The sequence below is a fragment of the Lytechinus pictus genome, chromosome 2 (assembly GCF_037042905.1).
Source record: "Lytechinus pictus isolate F3 Inbred chromosome 2, Lp3.0, whole genome shotgun sequence".
Taxonomy (NCBI): Eukaryota; Metazoa; Echinodermata; class Echinoidea; order Temnopleuroida; family Toxopneustidae; genus Lytechinus; species Lytechinus pictus.
This window is the reverse complement of record NC_087246.1, coordinates 63,908,979-63,931,134: the sequence shown is the minus strand read 5'-3', so window position 1 is coordinate 63,931,134 and position 22,156 is coordinate 63,908,979. Positions and strand designations below refer to the sequence as shown.

At 35.2% G+C, this 22,156-nt stretch overlaps 1 protein-coding gene across 1 annotated transcript; it reads left to right on the top strand.

Moving 5' to 3' along the window:
- The first annotated feature begins 379 nt into the window (after window positions 1–379).
- LOC129268916 (b(0,+)-type amino acid transporter 1-like) lies at window positions 380–20,649 on the top strand. The gene is made up of 11 exons (XM_064095715.1): window positions 380–635; window positions 2,632–2,877; window positions 3,323–3,448; window positions 3,877–3,982; window positions 5,217–5,261; window positions 5,680–5,803; window positions 10,764–10,876; window positions 11,823–11,919; window positions 13,256–13,408; window positions 14,566–14,737; window positions 20,076–20,649. The coding sequence occupies exons 1-11, from the start codon at window positions 380–382 to the stop codon at window positions 20,195–20,197; spliced, it is 1,560 nt and encodes a 519-aa protein (XP_063951785.1). The 3' UTR covers window positions 20,198–20,649.
- Window positions 20,650–22,156: the final 1,507 nt, after the last annotated feature.

Genomic DNA, 22,156 nt, shown 5'->3' with positions numbered 1-22,156 from the left:
AGTAGAATCAATGACTGACATTGATCTTTGCCAAAAGAAAATTCTAAATTCATGCATATGGGGAATATATCAAACGAGATAGGACACGGTGACTGGATAGGCTAAGACGGCAAGGACAAGGTCTACCTTCAAGATATTCACTCACTTCATAAACATTGACTGGTAGTGATAGGTGCTGATAGTTCGCGTATACCTTGCTTTGTATACACAATGCTTCAATCAGAAAATCACATCTTATCGTACGGAGTGTGAATTATTAATCCTGTAACGGTAGCAACTCCTTGTGAAATCCAAATATTCCGAAGTGAGACCAGTCAATCAGGTCTATTGAAGTCTGAAATCTATTGAGGTCTATTGGTCTCGCAAAGCTGGTAGGAAGATGGAGGTCGGAGACACCAAGAACCGTCATCGGACTGGTACGATTCTCAGTGTAATATCGGGCAAATTAAGGAGGAAGCACAGTGGCCAAGTAACGTTGTCTAGGAGATTGGGACTTGGTAGCACTGTATCCCTTCTCATTGGTATAATGATCGGTACGGGAATCTTTGTGGCACCCCGAGGTGTCCTGAGCTACACCGGAAGCTTTGGCGCTAGTCTCTTAGTATGGTTCCTCTGTGGTCTCATTGCTATGATAGGTAAGCCAACCAATTTCAATCCGCGCACATGACGCTCGATCGCTTCATCATCTTAATTTTTCAATCTAATGGTATCTAAGAAAAAGATAAAGAGCATTCATAGTTTGACTTTGTAGATTAGACAGATGTTCTAATTTACTTTCTGAAGAAAAAAAAAAGATGATTATTAACACGTTTAAACGAAGTGATTGCAAAAAATAAGGACGATAGTGATTCCGTGATAATGATAATGTGAATAAATGTTTCGATGTACACTCGGCAAAAAAAGTCCTTGGACACTTATAAAAGTTAAAATATTCCATATAGATATTTGATTAAAGGCAAATTATTGTATGTCAACATGACCAGACAATATTCCTCTTCCAGTATGACATGACATTTTCATGTGAACAGTCATGCATGGGTGGTTAAATGCTTTAAGCAATAGCAATGTCAGTAAAAGAAAATTGCAAGAAACGGACCATTCAAATGCTAATGATCATGGCCATCCTGTAGGCATACATTCAACAATTTCAACAGGTAGTTATCATTTGAATTGAATGTTTAGGGATGCATCATGAGATGCATAATGAGATGGATCATTTGGACATTCACTTTCAAGATGAAGCTTTCCAACCAAGAGCGTACAAGAGCAATAGGAATGTTGCAGTCTTGGCAGTCATTTAGACAAGTGGCTCGATATTTCCAAGTTTCACCAACAACTATTTCAAATTTGAACCAGCAGTATTTGGCTACTGATGAAGTTAGAGACCGCCCTTGGAGTGGTCGACCTAGGGCCACCACCCCTGCAGATGATAGGAGGATAAGGATAATTTTCTTTTGCTTATGCCAAGATACTAAAATTTGACATTTTTTTCATCGACTAACTTTGACTTAAAATTCCAGTGGAATAGTGATGCATCCAAGGTGGATAACTTTCTCTTCACTTTTAGAGTGGTATTTGACTTAAAGTTTGCTTTTATCGTTTAATGGATATTTATGCCACACAAACTTTCACAACTGAAAGAATAACTGATCGTTTTCTTGCAATTTTCTTTTACTGACATTGCTATTGTTTAATGCCTGTAACCAGCCATGCACTGACTGATCATTTCTTGCAATTTTCTTTTACTGACATTGCTATTGTTTAAAGCATTTAACCACCCATGCATGACTGTTCACATGAAAATGTCATGTCATACTGGAAGAGGAATATTGTCTGGTCATGTTGACATACAATAATTTGCCTTTAATCAAATATCTATATTGAATATTTTAACTTTTATAAGTGTCCAAAAACTTTTTTTGCCGAGTGTATATACGATCGATTTGACAAACATTTTTTGTTCAATACCTGATGAGAATTAGTAACCTTCAATCTCCTATACCTGCACGGTGTAAAAATCCAAGTATGCCTATGATGTGAATGTAATTTTAAAGTTTACCTATATAATATATTACCTATATAATAATTTCTTCGTTCCATTATCGTATTGCTAGGTCAAGCGAACCTAACTGATAATTTTGCTCCTCAGAGATTAGAATGTAATCAATTACTGACTATTTTAAGAACAATAATGTGACATCCTTCAGACAATTGATCCATATTTGAGGCTGATGTTGAAGGAACCCATTTTATTCAATGTGATGTTCAGTACGTACCATACATCAAAAGATACCGAAAGAAACTGTAAATTCTGAATTCTGATTCCAAATTGTATGTCTCAATCACTGGCTTACAGATGGGAGGTGCTGGAGAGGCATGCCCCCCCCCCCGATGTTACACAAACAAGGAAAACTAGAAAAAAAAAAGGAAAGGGAAAGAGTGAAGCGTTATTATTTGTTCTGAATATTATGGTCAAAATGTTGTTCGCTCGCTTAGCTCGCATCTTTTTTAGAACTTTTGCTCTATCAGTCATACCTGACCCCTAATTTGTTTGTTTGTTTTTTTATTTAAGATACTGGTATTAATCATCTTTCTTCTAATGTTATAATTGCTTCTTTCTTTTTTGGTTAGGTGCCCTTATTTTCACAGAGCTTGCTTTGATGTTCCCCAAGTCCGGCGGGGACCACACTTATCTCCAGGAGACCTACGGCGATGTATTAGCCTTCCTGCATGGGTGGGGTGCCGTGCTGGTTGTCCGACCTATGACGTTAGCCATCGTTAGTATAGTGTTGGGTGAATATATCATCTATCCATACTTCGATGACATGTGTTATCGGGATGAAAGGATGGTAAAACTACATGCAGCTACATTCATTAGTAAGTATATACAGTTTTGTTTTCGGGGGAGGACAGCTGGACGGCGAAAGAAAATGTGTTAGGGGGGCATTGGTTTGTCAATTTCCAATGAGGGAAAGATTGTATTTTGAATTACTTAAGGCTTGAACATGATGCCTTTAATAGCATATAGGCCTAAATTCTATTACAAAATGATTTCTCTACATTTTTTAATATTTCTAAATTTCTGGGGGGTGGGGGCAAATGCCCCATGCCCTCCTTGGTGTCGCCACCGGTCAGTCGAATCTTCATCAGTAAACATTATCAGTTAAATTATTGTCCGATCCTATAATTTCAGCGGGCTTTCACAAAAATACAAGCTTCATTTTATAGATTTCTCCTGCATGACTGCACGTGGGTATCAACGCTACAATGATTTCATAATTCTGTTATTTTGAAGTGGCCTCCATTAACTTCTCTTCTGCAGTTTTCATGATGCTAGTGCATGGTTCTGGATTGAAGCTCATATCAAAACTTCAAGTAGTATTCACCAGCATCAAGGTCGTTACGCTCTTGCTCATCATCATCAACGGCATGATCAACATCGCAATGGGTTCGTATACATTCGTTAGGGGATCGTTTTGCCTCTGCTAATGGTTCGTTAATTCGTTGAGGGGGAGTATCACAAATGAATGTTTACTAACTATAGGTTCAAAGACGATACCCGTGGGATATTCGCAGCGTTTTCATAGGCCTATGTCGTCATCATCATCATCACCACCATCACATGCCCGAATGTGAGTGTATTTTGTTTAACTCACTATTAAGTTGCTTTTTTCGTAATCATGTGATACGTACATTCATCATACTGGATCGAGATTTTCATAAACATTATTCGTGTGCTCCACAGTGCTCGTATAACTTCCGTTATGGATCTGTTTACATTAGTTATGGATTCGTTTTCTCTACTAAAATAAAATATATTCACATCGCAATTGCTAAATGAACGGACCGCTGTCCTTTTATTTTTATTCATTTCAGGGTACACTGATTACTTGGATGTGAATACGTCATTTGAGGGGACAAATAAGAATGCTTTTGCTTTCGGGATGGCCTTTTATCAAGGAATGTTTGCTTATGAAGGATGGTAGGTTCACTTGTAATTGCCATTTTTTGTTGCTCTCATATATCATAATTGAAAATCGCAAATCGAGGGAAATTCCAATTTATTTTATTTATTTTTCGTCCCATAGAATTTGTCAATCTCCTCTCTTTCTTGTTTTATTTTATTGGCTGGTCAATATTAAGGTCTATATCTGTTATCTTTTTTAATCACAATCGATTTACTTTGGGCCAACAAGAATTCTAAGCTTGCTTTCGTGTAGATTCCATACATAATTAATACTCTGGATTGATTAAGTTAACTTATACCACATTCTAAAAGAGTACGATTTGTATAGTCATCCAATGAGCACAAATCGTATTTATCATGCAGTGGATAGTTGAAAATTGATGAGTGCAGCATTAATTTATGAAATGAGACGACCAACATAGTATTAGCTTGCAATGAATTTCAATTTAATATTTGGTAAATGTATATGTTGTTTGCCATCATTATCGAATAAGGAAAATATCCATGCAGTGACCGAGTGGTCTAAGGCGCCTGACATGTACAAAGACGGTTCGGGGTTCAATCCCGGCCACGGTACTTATGCCCGTGAGCAAGACATTTAATAAACAATGCTCTTTTATCGTATACAATCATGAAAATGCTATACGCATTCTTGGTAACTATGACTTGTGCGCGCTTGTTTAAAAAAATCATTGACGTATGTAATAAAATTCCTGTTCATGAAGTCTGAATAACCTTGGTTTGGGTATGGGATTGCCAACCTTCGTATTTTGAGGAATTATATTAAATTCTTATCCCCATATTTCCTTGGTTTATCATCATAATGACATTTATATTAATTCATTAAATGAATAGCACAATAAGGCAAAGGTCAGCTTCAAAATCAATTACTGTAAGTAGTCATTACGACACCATAAACAGAAAACCCAACTGACACTTCACGTATGAATAATTTACATCTTGATATTCTCAGTGATAACCCATTCTGATAACATATTTGTTTTCAAATTACCTGACGATGGGTTGAAATAATTGACCTTTGATAGCTTTGATAGTTTGTATAAAAATAAACTATACAAGTATATACAAGGTCATCGGACCATTATCTTCCTTACTCAGAGCTATATTAATCGTTGTATCATAACTTAACTGAAAAAAAAAACAATCTTGAGGGGAGAAAAAAAAAGCATGCACTGGGTAAAATGATTTAGTAGTATGTCATTATATTTTCCTTCTTTTTTTTTTACAGGAACTCTTTAACTTACACCATGGAAGAAATGAAAGACCCTGCTAAGTAAGTAAATGATATCTTATTAGTTTAAGAACGATAAGATTATAGCTTGGCAACTTAACTTAACTTACTATTACTTATTAAAACAAGCGATCACCAACATTAGTTTGAGTGCAAGAATATAAAAACAGAGTCATCGGTCATAATTATAAATACGTGACAAATATATACAAAATATCATACATAAACATTTGATTTGGTTTTGATTTTATATCCACATTTCAATAACAAAGTATTTAAAAGTATAATCATTTTTAAGCATTTCATAACAATAAACATAATGATAGCGTAATGATTATGATAGTAGTATTGTTTTGAGTCATATATAAAATACATGGAAAACTTAATCATAAAAGAAAATGTTGACATACATGTATGTATTTTTTCAATATACATTAATATGATATTTCTAATCTAACAGAACTTTACCAAGAGCCATAATGATTGCCTTGCCGACAATAACAGTTCTCTACGTATTGGTTAATATTTCTTATTACACCGTATTAAGTCCGCAACAAGTCCTTATGGACGAAGCAATCGCCACGGTAAGACATCGTTTATTCCATCACACACACTTTGGAATGATGACTAACACTCTCTGTAATCATTTTCTTTTTAATAGTTAATCTTTCTTTATAATTTGTAATAAAAAATAAAAATATTTCCCTTGTAATGTCAAAATAATTCATCGTGATAAATATTTCGTGAAGATCAAACCACGTTTGACCATTTTGAACACTGGAAAAGAAATATTTGCCCTTTTTCCGAATTGAAATTAAAATTCAGTCATTTCACATCTGTGAAAATAGAATACAATACTTTAGGAATCAAATTAAGTATAAATTTCATAGAAAAAAGGACAATGTTACTTCATTAAACAGTTTTTTTTTCATGGAATTTTTATAAAAATGCCCTTTATCTGATATAGCTGCAATTTCAATTTTAAATTTTGTATTTGGCTTAAACAAGTATTCATTACAATAAAAAAATGTGTAATTTTATTGTTCGTATGAGTTTGGCATGATTTCAATATGTCATCATTATCTCGTTGTATAGGTATATTACTCATTTATTGTTATTATTCCTAAGCAGTGGCGGTCACGGCATTGGGGGGGGGGGGGCACCAGCAAATATTTGAGTGCCAGGTATACTGACCTAATAGATAAATTTTAAGGACAGTGCCATAAAAGGATATGTATGTCACTGATCAAATAATGCAAGCGCGAAGCGCGAGCTGAAAATTTTAGATATTCAGACCTAAAAAGGGACATTATAAGCAAATTTTCGTAATCATGATACGTACCTGTCTCGCTAAACAAACAATGCGAGCGCGGATACTCATCATTTTCATATGATGACAAAATGTCCTTAGGCCTAGAATGTCCCGATTCTAGGTCAAAATGATAATAAAATATCAGCTCGCGCTTCGCGCTCGCATTATTTATTGAGTGCTATTCACATCCACCTCACAATTTCCCTACACAGTGCTTTAAAGAGTGCTTAAATTGACCCTTTTCATATCGGAATATCAAATATTTTCAGCTCGCACTATATACGCGCTTGCATTATTGGTTTTCATGATAAAAAATGAAATATTATACAGATATTGCCTACCTAGAGTTTGAATATAACATTTCCTCTCCCTGACGGAGTTATATTTTTCCCAAGGGATTATATTTTGCCCGAAGTGCGCAGCGCTGAGGGAAAATATTATCCCGAGGGGAAAATATAGCTTCGGAGGGGAGTTGAAATGTTATTTATTAAAACGATAGACCAGGCAATATCTGTTATATTATATAGTCTATGTGGATTCGCCATCAGAAATTGCATTCATCATCTGGCTCAAACCCGAAATTCTTGCTACAGCTCTAATCCATCTACGTCATAATAGATTTTTTTGTGAAAATACATCAAGCGCGTACTTCATGCAATCGACGCGTTTACATTAGCGCGTACATCAAATAAACTACCTTGTTACGCAACTTGTATGCAGCGAGTGACGTCACCTTAGTGAATATAACGCCGCAATTGACAATACAACGCAGTATATTCCCTGAGGTGACGTCAAAACCTAAAATATAACAAATGCGATCCTCGCAGTTATGGTCACGTGATGGTGTATTGACCTATCACTGATTCGAATCTACATAACCTATGTGATATATTCAGATTCTGTCTAACTCTTAAACACGCGCACGCATGTTTATTGAAATACGCAGCTTGATCTTTATTCGAAATGCGCTAAAATTATCCAGTTTCAGATCAGAATATCAAAAATGTTCTGCTCGCGCTTTGCGCTCGCATTATTAATGTAGGATACAAAATTATACCCATCCTTTTTCATAATTTACAAAACATGAATAGAGTGTCCCGTTTTTAGGTCTGAAATCTGTTTTTATTTCTCTCGCGCTTCGCGCTCGCATCAACTGTTTAGTTAGATACCTATACCTTTCATGATTACAAAAATTGCAGAGAACGCCAATTTTTTAGGTCGGAATGTCAAAAATTTTCAGCTCGCGCTTCGCGCTCGCATTATTTCTTCGTTGAAATGGCTTATTATATTCACTCGCGTTCGTAATCACTCGCGTCGGGTTGGTAATCACACGCGTTTTTTATTTTTGGCGATTTTTTTTTTTCGGTGCGATTTTTTTTCTAACGGTGTCTTCAATGGGACAAACGTACTGGAAAAATAAAATGAAATTGAAATTCGAGTTTCGTTTTATTTTAAGCTGGTAAGTGCCTTAAATAAAACGTTCTCGACCACTGTTTTAAGATAACAAGCAAATTTTGACTACTGTTTTAACATAATCACATTCCACATCTTAAATCTTAGAGCCATAGGCGGCGGAAGCGGGGGGGGGGGCTCCCCCTAAAAAAAGAGAGAGGGGGGGAGAAAGGAAGGGAAAGAGGGAGAAAAGAGAAAGAAAAAAAAAGACAGACAGAAAGAAAGAAGCAAGGAAAAAAGGAGAAAGAAAGGAGAAAAGGAATAAAGAAGAAAAAGGAGGAAAGGCTACTTTCGATTTAGCTTTGCCTTTGGAGGATTTTCCTGAAGTCTGTGGTATTCTTTATAAAGCATAGTGAGGTGCTACAATTTCATAATATCACTATTTATTTGCTTCTCCCTTTCTTTGTGAATTATTCTACACTAACGTAAAAATCAGGGAGGAAAAAAGTGCTGAAGAAGAAAAGCAAGAAGGAAGGAGGAGGAGAAGTAGAAGAAGAAAAAAGAAGATGGAGGACATAAGGGGGTAAAAATGAAACTAAAAAGAGACAATTGAGGGGAGGATGTAGAAGAAGAGAAAGAGAAGATAAAATAAAATAAGGGGAAGACTGAGAAGAGAGAAGGAAGAAGTGAGAAGGGAGATGAACAATAAGGAGAAAGGGAAGAAATTGAGAAGTAGAAGAACAGGGAGAAGAATAAGATGACATAATAATGGGAATAAAAAGAAGACTGAGAAGAAAGAGAAGTAGGAGGGGGAGTAAAGTGCACTCTGGTTATAAAGAAGTCCGAGGGACCAACAAAATTATTATTTTTTTTATATATAATGATGGTGCACTGAACAAAATTTAAAAATGGTAAAATGGATTTTCATTAATCTTGCAGGACGTTGCAGGGTGAAAAATATGAAAAAATTTGGGGGTTATCAAGGACAAGAAATCTACACTGTATTGTAATTTGTATTGTAATGTATTTACAAGTGTATATTTGTTGTTGATCACAGTGTTTTATTTATGTTTATGTATCCAGCCTACTGCAAGTAGTTACTGGCAAAAGTAAACCACCTATCATATCACACATATGAACATTGCAATGGATAAACAAGACTAGATATTCATCATTAGAGAAATTTAATGATTTCTTGAAAACATTTTTTTTTAATATCTTATAACTTTTGTTAAAATCTGAGAGCACACACGTTAATAACAAAGCTTATCGCATTCAGGCAAGTTACATTAAATTCAAGGTATGAAATACATGTACTTTGGGGGACTTTCCACTAGAAACAGTACAAAGCATACAGATGGGGGATGAGTTGTACAATCACCTAATACAGAGAAATTAAAAAAAAAAATTAAAATGTTTGAAAAGAACTCCTCGAAACAGACTGCTGCCAGCTGTCTGGGGCGGATCAAGCTTGTTTTCTATTCTTGGTACTTAGAACAGTAGTCGAGTACGTTTTATTTTAAGGCACTTAATTGCCGGCTTAAAACGAAACTCAAATTTCCCTGCATGTCTGTCCCATTGAAGACACCGTTAAAAAAAAATCGCACCGAAATAAAAAAAATCGCAAAAAATTCAAAACGCGAGTGATTACGAACCAGAACGCGACGCGAGTGATTATAAACTGCCGTTGAAATATGTATCGTCTTAAAGGCTAACTGTAAAACATCCTTAAGAGGCCCCTCTTCGACAAGGCCAGAACGCATATTAAAAATATCTGCTCGTGCTTCGCGCTCGCAGTAATTATCTATACATACGCATCTTCTTCATTTAAATAGGGCGTATGAGATTACACATTTTTGTTGGTTATAAGAATAAAGCTAAGAAATGACTGGTAGGACATGGGCGTTTTGCCCCCCCCCAAAAAAAAAAAAAATAATAATAAAATGGTTCATGACTAAGAAAAGAAAAGAGAAAAGGAAAGGAAAGGGATAAGGGTGAAATATAATATTATTTTCCACATATTATGTCAAAATCTATCACGAACTTGGATTTTTGTAATAAAAATGACAAAATTTTTGCACGCTTGCTTCGCTCGCTCGCAACTTTTTATTAATTGTATGCGATACGCCAAATCGAGCCCCCTCAAAATTGCTGGCTCATTACGCCACTGGGACAACCCTTTCAAAGAAACAAACAAAAATCAACTTTGAGCGGCCGATCGGGAAAATATGGGTGAAAAAAAAATTCGGGCCCCCCTATTGGCGGATGCTGGATCCGCCCCTGAAAAAAGGACATTTTAAGGACTGATTTTAGGAATTCATGAAAAGCAGACATATATCACCAATCCACTAATGCAAACGTAAGCACGGACAGGAAATGTTTTATATTAAGAAGCATATATCACTACATAAAACAATAATAACTCGCAGTGCGAGAAAATATATTTGGTATATAGGAATTAAAAACGGGAGGTTTTAGTACAACATGATTATATATCTCGTTAAACAGACAATGCGAGCACCATGAACATTGAAGACATAGGCCCTGAGCAAATTATGTTTCATAAAGTTATGAAAAATGTTTCTTACGTAATATAACATAAGTATAATTATACTGAACAATAATTTCTTCTTTCCTGCTATACGTTTCTTTTCCTGTCTCCCTCGATCTTGTTCTCCTTTTCCCCGTTTTTTTTTGGGCCAGCCGATGGAGGGGGGGGGGGGGGGCACGTGCCCCCATGCCCCCCCCCCCCCGTAGTTACGCCACTCTTCCTAAGGGAATTACTGTTTCCATGAAGACTAACAATCTTAAGTTGTTTGTTTAAATTTCCTTGTCCTCAGACCTTCTCATCATTCACACTGTATGGGAAAGGTATTTTACAAGGGTCTCTACCATTTCTTGTGTGCTGTGCTGCATTTGGATCAGCTAATGGTCTTTGTTATACATATTCTAGGTGAGTTTATCTTAATAATTCTTATGGTCATTATTTCGTTTGAGAGAAGGTGTGTGAGCGAGGAGATATCCAAATGTAAGACTGAATACAATGAATCTCATTATTGTTTGGCTGATATCTTTTGTAAAGAAAACCATCCAATGCAACTACTAAAGTTGATAAGTGCCATAAATAATCATGTGCACCATTCTAGGCAGTCAATAGTGTGATTATTTCCTCCAGTTTTATGTATTAAAAATCTTTAATATAGACCCCGTCTTACAAAGAGTTATGATAGATCGGATCGACTTCGGAAAGCTAGCAACGTCAACATCTAAAATGCATGTTTGTTGAAAATATTTCCTAGATGATGTATAATCATACATTCATCGTTTTCTTGAAAATTCAGTGTTCTTCTTTTTGCTTAAAAAATTTCTGGTAAGAAAAATTATGACAATGATGCATTTCCATATAGTTGAGGTTGATTGGATCAATCACAACTCTTTGTAAGACCGAACCCAGACTACTCTTTTTCTTTAATCAGTTTAACAATCGCAAAAATTAGTAGTTGCCAAATTATTTACCCCCTAATCATGCTAATCGTTAAGGATTAATTTCGCAATATTTCAATAGCGCCATCTATATTCGATTATCATTCATTTTATGTGATGCCTGATTGACAAATAAAACTACCATATCAATGTCTTGAAAAGATGGGGAAATGAAGCTACTGGGTTCAAGTTTTGAATATCTTGAAAACATTTGAGACTCGTGGAAAGTACACTTAAAGTTATGCATGGTAAAAAAACATTCCTGAATCGAACACCCATTGAAGTACTTACATCACATCTATTACGCTTGTACAGTATATATGAGATACCTCCAGCAATTGTTTCATTTGATTTCATTTGTAAAGTGATTATGATTCTAATGTTTTTCAGTTGTCTTTTCTTAATAATTTTATCAGAATGGCTGTTGCTCTTGGTCGAGAAGGTCACATGCCTCAGATTGTAGGCATGGTAAACCCTGATACCATGTCACCTAACTTTGCTCTATTCCTCATGGTAAGTTTGAAACCCGTTTGAAAATATTTGATATTGCAATTTTCACTGACTAGGATCTATCTGTCCAGTATACTATCGCACCGGTGGAGTGGGGGGGGGGGGGGGGGTTCGTGTAGGTTCTGGTAAAAATTTTGTGACTTATTATTTGGTTGTCAGAAATTTGTTGCCCATCCTTTATACTTGAAAAGTATCGTTCGGGGGGGGGGTCGTTTACCCTCATAGATGATTTGTGATTTATTATTTACATTAAAAACGTTGTTGTTCATTTTGTAGAGGTAATGGACTAAGGTCCGTTTCATAAAACGTGTTATAATGAAAAAAAAATCAATAAAAGTTAAAAGCTTGAATTTTGCATTAATTATAAAAAGTCTTTTTATGAAACGTCCCCTGTTTTTATTGCAACTACACTCTGAGAATCAAAAAAGTTTTAAAACATGACTAGAATAATGATAATGGATTCAGCTATTGTCGCATATCACATATCTTTATTTTATATACTCAGAATCGACTACCGACTAGAAAATGATTATTACGAAATGACTAAATTTTAGCTACACCTAGGCCTAATCCCTGACCCGTTCATTAAGCCATTTTGAATAATTGATATCTTTCAGCACGTAGCAACGATGACTGTAATATTGATGGTGGCATGACTATGTCAGATATTGCCCATTCAAAATCAAATTTAGCCTTCGGGATCAAGGTCATCAAAATATTTGAAGCGATTTTTACATAAGTGCAAACAGGAACATTTGATATTGTTAAATGATGATTCCTGTAATTTTTAGTGTGACCATGATTGTACCGCCACCAATCTGAGTCTCAAAGTTCAGTCTCACATTTATTTGTTGGTTTTGGTGAAAGGCCATAGATTACCCTTGCTTTGTACAAAACAGCTATACTAGTAATTTACCTTAAGAAATACCCCTATTTTCGCATTTCACATAATGTGGGCCTGCATTTTTTTTGCTGAAGAACCCCCCCTTTTTTAGACAGTTACAAGTACACTTTGCCGCGTTGAAAACTAAGACCAAGAAAAAATAACCCAAGTAAAAAAAAATCGATATCGAACACAAGTTCATGCAAACAACCTTTTGTTATCATGGTTATTGACTATATTTGATCTATTTGACATAATTATGAGCATAATACACAAACAATATAACATCCGAAGTAACAACATCGTATAAACGATGTATAAACGAACGCTCACAAAGTGCCCCCATGCACTGATATCTACCCCCCCCCCCTTCGCAAAATTTCTGAGCGACCTTGGTCACGTCTTTAATGTAAAAACTATGTTCTGAATTTACAATTATTTTTTTTCTTCCTCCAGGGCCTTATCTCAATCATCACTCTTCTCCTTCCGATCAGCTTAGAACATTTAATTGAGTTTTTCAGCTTCGCTATCTGGCTATCATACTTCTTTATATCTATCGCTGTCCTTATCTTACGATACACAAAACCAGACCTCAATCGTCCTTTCAAGGTTAGTGTTTAAGATCGGGTTTCCCTTTTTGAATAGTGAATCAGAATACATTTCCTTATTTTCATCTCAATACTTATCTTAAGGTACCTCAAACCAGACCACAATCGCCCTATAAAGGTTAGTTTCAAGAATACATTTCCCTTGTTAATAAAGAATGCGTTCTTCGTGCTCGTCTAAATACTCATCTTAAGGTTCCAGACATCAATCGTCCTTTCTCATACCGAGGTTTTTTACCTGACTGCTAAGAAAGCACGAATGCCTGTGAGCAAGCAACCAGGGTAAGTATTTCCTGAACACGTTTACCTTTTGGAATAGTGATTGCGTTCATCTTTTTCAACTCAATACTTATCTTAAGGTACATCAAACTAAACCTCAATCGCCCTTAAAAGGGTTAAGAACGCGTCTCCATTTTTGAACAGTGAATGCGTTTCCTTTTCTTATCTCAATACTTATCTTAAGGTATTCCATATACCAAACCATAAACTTCCTGTCAAGGTTACTTCCCAGAACATATATATATTTTTTTACGGTGAATGCGTTTTCTGGTTTCAACTTCTGTGCTTATTTTAAGTTGCATCAAACCAAACTTTTCAAGGATTATTTCCAGAACGCCCCACCCCCTTCATCATGATTTCGCTAATCATTTACCTGTACGTACAAATCATCATTTTTAGGAGCGGATCCGGGATTTTTCTGTTGGATTAGGACTTAAAAGGGATGGCACAGAATGTTTGTTATTTTTTTTTTCACCAGGAAACTAAAGATATAGGATGTATTCCCTGCCGAAAAGGTTTTCAATAAAAATAAATTGTTCCAAAAATGATCGCAGTTGCATTCCAAATGGGGGGGGGGGGGGGGGGCACCAACGTACACCTCTAATCACATGGTGGTAATTGTGTGTACCCCCCCCATACTGTACCCAATCGCACGTCCCCCACCGGTATTAAGGGTAGCGTTTCATCAACATTGATTTGTCATCCGACAAGCTGTCAGATCTGACAACTTTCCTTGATTTGGATTGTCTAAGAACCAATGTTACCATGGCAACTGTCGGATAAAACTTCCGACAATGCCTTTCGTAAACACTCCCCGGATCTTAAAAATAATAATTGTCCATTTATCTGTTTATCTTTTTTTTTCCACTTCAAACCATGCAGGTACACTGGTCGTTACCAGTCTTTATGGCTATTCTCTCTGTTTTCTTGATAATTGCGCCATTCTTCGAGTCTCATGGTGGAAATGAGATCATTGTTGCGACAGTGATTATCGTGGCTGGATTAATTGTCTACGTGCCTTTCATCTATTACAAATATCAGCTGCCATTTATGGGTAACAATAAATCTTCATCAGTTTTGTCATATTTTCTTTTAATATGACCTTGCCTGTATAGGCATTCAATATGCTATGTTAGGTTATGTAATGTCATGTCATGTCATGTCATATTGTGTTATGTAATGTTATGTCATGTTCCACTCTAATACCCACTCTCCTACAGATGAGTCTATTTAGTATCCCTAAATTAGACCACAAAAGAGCCAATCTGGAATAAAATTATTGGAAATGGTTTTTTGACTGATTTGAGTAGGTATGGGTGTCAACATTTACCAAAAAAAAGTTAGGAGGAATACGGGTTGGGGAAAGTGCTTTTTTTCAAGGTCAAAGGTCAATGACCTTTTTGTATATACTGTATAATGGTATCTCTGAGATGGAAAGGCACAGGTTGGTGATAATGGTGTCAAAATGCACAAATTCTTACCAGAATATCAAATAGAATAAAATTAATTACCTAGAATGCACATTTACCTATAAAATTCAAGGTCAAAGCCTTTCAAAAGGTCAATTACCTTTTTACATTATATACCATACCGTATAATGGTATCTCTGAGATGATAAGGTACGTGATGGTGATCATGGTGTCAAAATGTACAGATTCTTACAAGAAGATCAAATAAAATAAACTTAAGTACCTAGAATGCACATTCACCAATAAAATTCAAGGTCAAAGCTTTTCAAAGGTCAATGACCTATTTACATTATATACCATACTGTATAATGGTATCTCTGAGCTGAAAAAGCACATGTTGGTGATCATGGTGTCAAAATGCACAGATTCTTACCAGAAGATCAAATAGAATAAAATTAAGTACCTAGAATTCACATTCACGCGTAAAATCTAAGGCCAAAAGTCAATGTCCTTTTATACTACATGTATATATACCATATTATATAATTGTATCTCTAAGATAAAACGGCGCAGGTTGGTGTTCTTGGTGTCAAAACACGCATATTCTTACAGGAAGATAAAATAAAATTAAGCATCGAGAATGCACATTCACCCATAAAATTCAAGGACAAAGGTCAATGTCCTTTTTAATATTAGATAATAATAATGGTATCTCTGAGATAAAACACCGCAGGTTGGTGATCTTGGTGCCAAAATGCAAAGACTTGTACAAGACAATTAAACAACACTAAAATAAGTATAAAGAATAAACTTTCACCCTTGAACTCCTACATCAGAGGAAATATATAATCTATATGACATAAAAATAACAAAAAAAAAATTTGTGTGTTCATATTTTATTTCTGAATAACGTAAATAACCATGGCTAATTTGTAATGAAAACATGGAGGTTTCATAATTTCGGTCTGAAATAATAAAGGCCATGGAGAATGTATTTAGGGGTCAGATGTCAATGAGCCCTTTCCAAAATATCAGTGGAAATTAAGTAAAAAAATGTTGATAACCAAATAACACTTTTTCATATACTGCGATGCATTGCCAAAAGCACTGAAGAAATAAATAAAATGAAGTATATAATTTGAAATGATTTTTATTTTAAGTAGCAGCATTTAATGCATCATTATATCTAAATCAAGGTTGTCATGTCTTTTCTCTCCAGCGATAGGCCACTCAACTCAATGCTATAATAAATACTATAAACTATTAGCTTAATCTTTTGAAAATGGATAGGATAGGTCTAACTCTCATGTCACAGCTAGCATCATCTGAGAGCATTTCCAAACAGCAGAGGGATGATGATGATGATGAAATGAAGGCCATCATTAGATCTGCAGCTTCTGTCATACATGTAGTAAATTACATATATATCAACTTCAACAAAGGTGAATTCCCGTATTATTATTCATTACCTTTCATCAGTTCATTGCGAACTGCCAGAATCTCTTGTGATGCTAATGTTGCAGGAGAAAACTTCATATCTGCTCTCTGCCGTACGTCACCCATGATGCTATTTCTACTAGGTATCAGTTTGTACAAGGATCATGTTTTTGGTCCAGAACAACTGATTGCTATCATGCACAAATTAGGCATATAACAATGAAATTCAAAAGGAGATAATAGCTTACAAGTACACATCCATCGACCTAACAAAAGTCCTACACAGAAGCGGATCTAGAGGGGGGGTTGGGGGGGTTGCAACCCCCCCCCCAAAAAAAATCCGGGGACCATTTTTTTTAATCTTATCTTTTTTTTTAAACTTGTAATGCAAGAAAACGCCATTTTCACACACAGATTTTCAAAAATTGTCCCTACTGTGGGAGGGGGGACACCCCCCTCCCACACCCTCCCCCCTCGCTCGCTCCGCTCGCTTGGACTCGGTCGCTCCGCTCCCTCGCATACCACCCCAACCCCCCCCCCTTTATAAAAAGCTGGATCCGCCCCTGCTACAGCACCACTTCCAGTTCTTGAGAATCAAGCTGTGCAACATATCAGTCATAATATAGATCCTGGTCTGATATCCCTTGACAGAACGTAAGGCTTTCATTGAATGGGCCAGATAAAAGTCTTGAAAATGTCAGAAGGTTTTCAAGAGTTCAATTACTCTTTGCTGAAGTTGAGACACTTAACTTCATCTATGACAAATTAGCTGCAGCTCTAATGATTGCCTTATTTTAATTCTTCGTCATTGTCCCTGGCTATATGAAAATGTTATCGGATGATGCTTGCCCTAAGAGTTAGGCCTATCCTTTCCATTTACAGATTAAGTTATAGTTTTATAGTATTGATTGTAGCATTTGAGGTTAGTGACCTATTGCTACAGAGAAATTAGTACCTTGATTTAGATTTATAAAATGCATATCTAAATGCTACTACTTTAGGTAACTTCACCATTGTCACCATTTCAAATTATATCACACATGATTTTTTTACACTTTTGTCAATCCATTACAGTATATTATAAGAAAAAGTGCTATTTGATCCAATTTTACCTCGGACTTGTATTTTGACATCATAATTGGTCAAGGATTCAACTATTAAATTTGTGTTCTTTTTCCACGCGGGTCAGTCTTTTTTCCATCAGAATCACTATACCTACATGCCACAATCACGTTATATCGACCTATTTACTTAAATTCCCTGACGTTATTGACATAGTTGATTGACCTTTAACTCCTAAATATATTTTCCATGGCCATTTTTTATCCTTATTTCAGAATGAAATTATTTAATAGACTTCCATGTTTTCATTACAAATAGTTATCTTTCTTTCTATTATTTACAAATAAAATGTGAATATAATGGATTAATTTATTTTTTGGGGGGAATCATGCATGGATATATAAATATCTATCAACTTTTGACCTTTGACTTTGGATATTGGATTATTCTGTATGATTATTTTGAGTCTTTTTTATCTTCTTGCAAAAATTGCTTTTTGACATCAAAATCACCAACATGCAGCGTTTTATCTCAGAGATACCTTTATATGATATATAGCCTATGTAAAAAAGTTATTGACCTTTGACTTTGAACTTTATGGATTAATATGCATTCTAGGTGATTAACTTTATCTTATTTGACCTTCCTGTAAGAATCTGGGCATTTTGATACAACGATGACCAACCTGTGCCGTTTCATCTCAGAGATACTATTATACAGTACGATTCATAATGTAAAAAAAGGTAATTGACCTTTGAAAGGCTTTGACCTTGAATTTTATTGTTTAATGTGCATTCTGGGTACTTCATTCTATTTTATTTGATCTTCCTGTAAGAACCTCTGCATTTTGACACCAAGATCACCAACCTGCACCTTTTCATCTCAGAGATACCATTATACCGTATATGGTATACAATGTAAAAAAAAAGGTCATTGAGCTTTGAAAGGCTTTGACCTTGAATTTCATTGGTGAATGAGCATTGTAGGTACTTGATTTGATTATATTTGATCTTTCTGTAAGAACCTCTGCATTTTGACACCAAGATCACCAACCTGCACCTTTTCATCTCAGAGATACCGTATATGGTATATAATGTAAAAAAAGGTCATTGAACTTTGAAAGGCTTTGACCTTGAATTTCATGGGTAAATGAGCATTGTAGGTACTTGATTTTATTTCATTTGATCTTCTTGTAAGAATCTGTGCATTTTGACACCATGATCACCAACCTGTAATATTTTATCTGGGAGATACCATGATACAGTATATTTAAAAAGGTCATTGACCTTTGACCTTGAAAAAAAGCACTTTCCCCAACCCGTATTCCTCCTAACTTTTTTTTGGTAAATGTTGACACCCATACCTACTCAAATCAGTCAAAAAACCATTTCCAATAATTTTATTCCAGTTGGTTACTAATTACGGGATACTAATTATCGTGTGAGTCAAGAAAAACTTGACACCCACATATCCCAAATTAAGGAAAAGTATGTCATTAACACAAAATTATTGTATATAGCCTGAAAGAGTATGTTTTTCCAAATAATTTGATACCGTTATGTGTTAACGTTTGGATGATCAGAGATTCTTTGCAGTAAAGTAAATTTTGGTTTGCGCCAAATTGAGGTATGACTGCAATGAATGAATCCAGATGTCAATGATGTTATAATCCTACAAGGGTTGCATCAAAATCCATTTCAAAACACTTTTTCAATAATTATATTTGTTTAATAAACACATTTAGTATCCATTCCCTAGCTAATTTCATTGAAAATGGATTTGCAAATACTAAATCATGTAGGGTTGTGACATTAGCATCTGGGGTTCATTCCCTACAAAGAATACCTACTGATTTTCCAAGCGTGAAGACATACCCCATAAATATGGTATCAAATTATTTTTGAGAAAATACTCTTTCCAGCCATATATACTCCTGACTTTGCGTTCATGACATACCTTTTTCTTAAATTGGGGATTTATGAGGTGTCAAGTTACTGTCATTTAGGGGTGGCACCAAAAAGGGACGAGGCGACCACACACCCTATAAACATTTTCCATGTAGTGAAGAACTATTAAAAAAGAAAAGAATAGGAAAAAAATTGGAAGAAAAGAAGGAAAGAATGCAGAAGATCAATCAGAAAGAGAGGTCGGGGAGGGGTCAGATAATTTTACCGTCTCACTTTCAGATTTCAGTCTACAAGTTTGAAAGTGTGGATTATACGGACAAAAAATTTGTCCCTGTGTGATCAAATGCCTTAATTAGTAGGCGTTCTATGAAGGGCATAAAGAATGTTAATTTCAATGTGTTTACCCGTCTACTTGTATTTATAATTTATCACGATCACGACGAGATGGCGTTTATTCAGGAGTATAAGCTCATAAACCCATCACGTGTTTTCAAGTTGTTGTCATTAAAATCCAAACCTACCATGTCGTATAATATGCCATTATTACGAGTTGGTCTTTAATTCTTTTTTTTTTCAGATAAAATCACCATCTTCGTTCAGCTCCTTTTAGGCATCGTCAACACGGAATACAAACCTCCTGAAGACTTCCCAATTAATGAAGATGATCATCATTACTCCGACAGCCACAACCACGAATAACTTTTTACCTATATGCCTTTAAATATTTGAAATAAATAAATAAATAAAATGCAGGGAAAGTAAATCGAATGAGTATCGAAGATCTGCATTTTTGTGCTATCAGCGACGCGTCGCTGATAGCACAAAAATGAAATCTTGTGCCAGGCACACTAAAAAAAAAGTTTACTCAATATTGGGTAAATTGGAACATGAATGTTCGTTGGGTAAAAAGATATTTAAAAAATAATTATTTGAATATTTACATATTTAAAAAGATACATTATTTTTTAAATATTTTGTAAAAGGTTTAGAGTGCACTCACTTTGGAACTTCTGTCTCGCCTGTATTTTTCGCAGCCAGTTGTCCTCACATAACACGGGCTGCTCGAAACATGTATAACCAGCTTACAATTTAAGGAGAGGAGGGGGAGTGAAGTGACGTCACATTTTGTACTTTGCAACGCAGGTCGTATATATATATATATATATATATATATATATATATATATATATATATATATATATATATTGAGATGCATTCAATACTTCTAATAATGTTTCCTCTTTTCAATACACCTACCCCAGAGAGATCAGCGATCGAGTGAAACAGGAAAATGCTACAAATCGAAGCATGGAAGGGGGGCGAGTTTTGCCATGCATGCAGTCGATAATTTTCAAAATGGGAAATCATTATTATAAAAAAGCAATTGTTTTGTTCTACAAGATTTAGAATATGTACATAATTAAAATTATGCATAGACATACATGAATGGGATTACCCCCCTCTAATTTTCCATTTGTTCTCTTATGCAGTTTGTAAAATCATTCAATTTTTTAAGCTGGTGATCGGTAGAATATGATAACGATGGTTGCGATGGGGATGAAGAGGGCAATGATGATGGTGCTAGAAGTGTTGACGATGGCAAAGATACTACAAGGGGAAGATCTTTGACGATGCTAGTGGTTACATTAGTGGTATTCATATTGATCGATATTTTGATATGATTGTTATAGGAGTAACAGGGTCTCCCCCGCAACGGGGGGGATAAATATGCATGAATCATATGAAAAGTGTGATTTTTATTTTTCTTCCTGTAAATTTCTACTTTTGTGAGGTTTGTCACCTTCTTCTTCTTCTAGCTTCGGTTGCTTGGCAACTTGCCACTACTTTGTTTTAGTTTATTTTCTTTTCCCCCTTGAAAAAGGGAGGAATAACCTCTTTTTAATTTCTTCCTTTTTTCTATTTTTTCCTTTTGTTCCCTTTTTCTTTTCTTTTATTTCTTTCATCGTCTCTTTTATTTCTCTCTTTTTCTTTGTTTTCTTTTTTCCCTGTCTTTTCTTTTATTTTATTTTGCTCTCTTTTCTTTTCTTCCTTTTTTCTTTTCTTTTATTTTCTTGTCTTTTCTTTTTTTTCTCCTCTTTTCCTTTGTTTTTTTTAAATATTTTTCCTGTGTAAATAGCCTGTGTAAATAGTCTTAGTCAAATGGTAATCACATATTTTTTTTTCCTCTCACGAGTCAAATCACATGACCTCCACTATATCTGGTTTTGTGTCACATTTTTAAAAACAAAATTTTGAAATATGGGTTTGATCGACCAATTTCCTTGTCTTTTAATACAAATCAATGTATTTTGGAAACATTGTTACATTATCTGTAAAATGGTTCCCTTATTTGTTAAGGCTTTGACTAACAGGGCCGTCGCTAAAGGGAGATGTGGGGGTGTGACACCCTCTACTACTTTGAATATTGTCGGTAAATCTGCGCAGCCGACAAAACAAGGTGGTTCATTGCTTTCAAATGTAGGTTGTGGTCAAAATTCATAAGTTATGACACATACGCTTAATAGGTAAAGTAATTTAATGGCTAACCCGCTGAGAAGAAAAAATGTACTTTTATCGACTTATATAGGTAACTTCAAAATTGACGCTATCCTTTATTTCGGAACACCTCCCATTTTTTATATGGCACAATCATGGAGC

Excerpts from the sequence above, each read along its gene's own strand:
- LOC129268916 (XM_064095715.1), top strand. The coding sequence starts at position 380 with ATGGAGGTCGGAGACACCAAGAACCGTCATCGGACTGGTACGATTCTC. Across the intron at positions 5,804-10,763 it reads TGGACGAAGCAATCGCCACG|ACCTTCTCATCATTCACACT; the intron begins GTAAGACATCGT and ends CCTTGTCCTCAG. Across the intron at positions 14,738-20,075 it reads ATATCAGCTGCCATTTATGG|ATAAAATCACCATCTTCGTT; the intron begins GTAACAATAAAT and ends TTTTTTTTTCAG.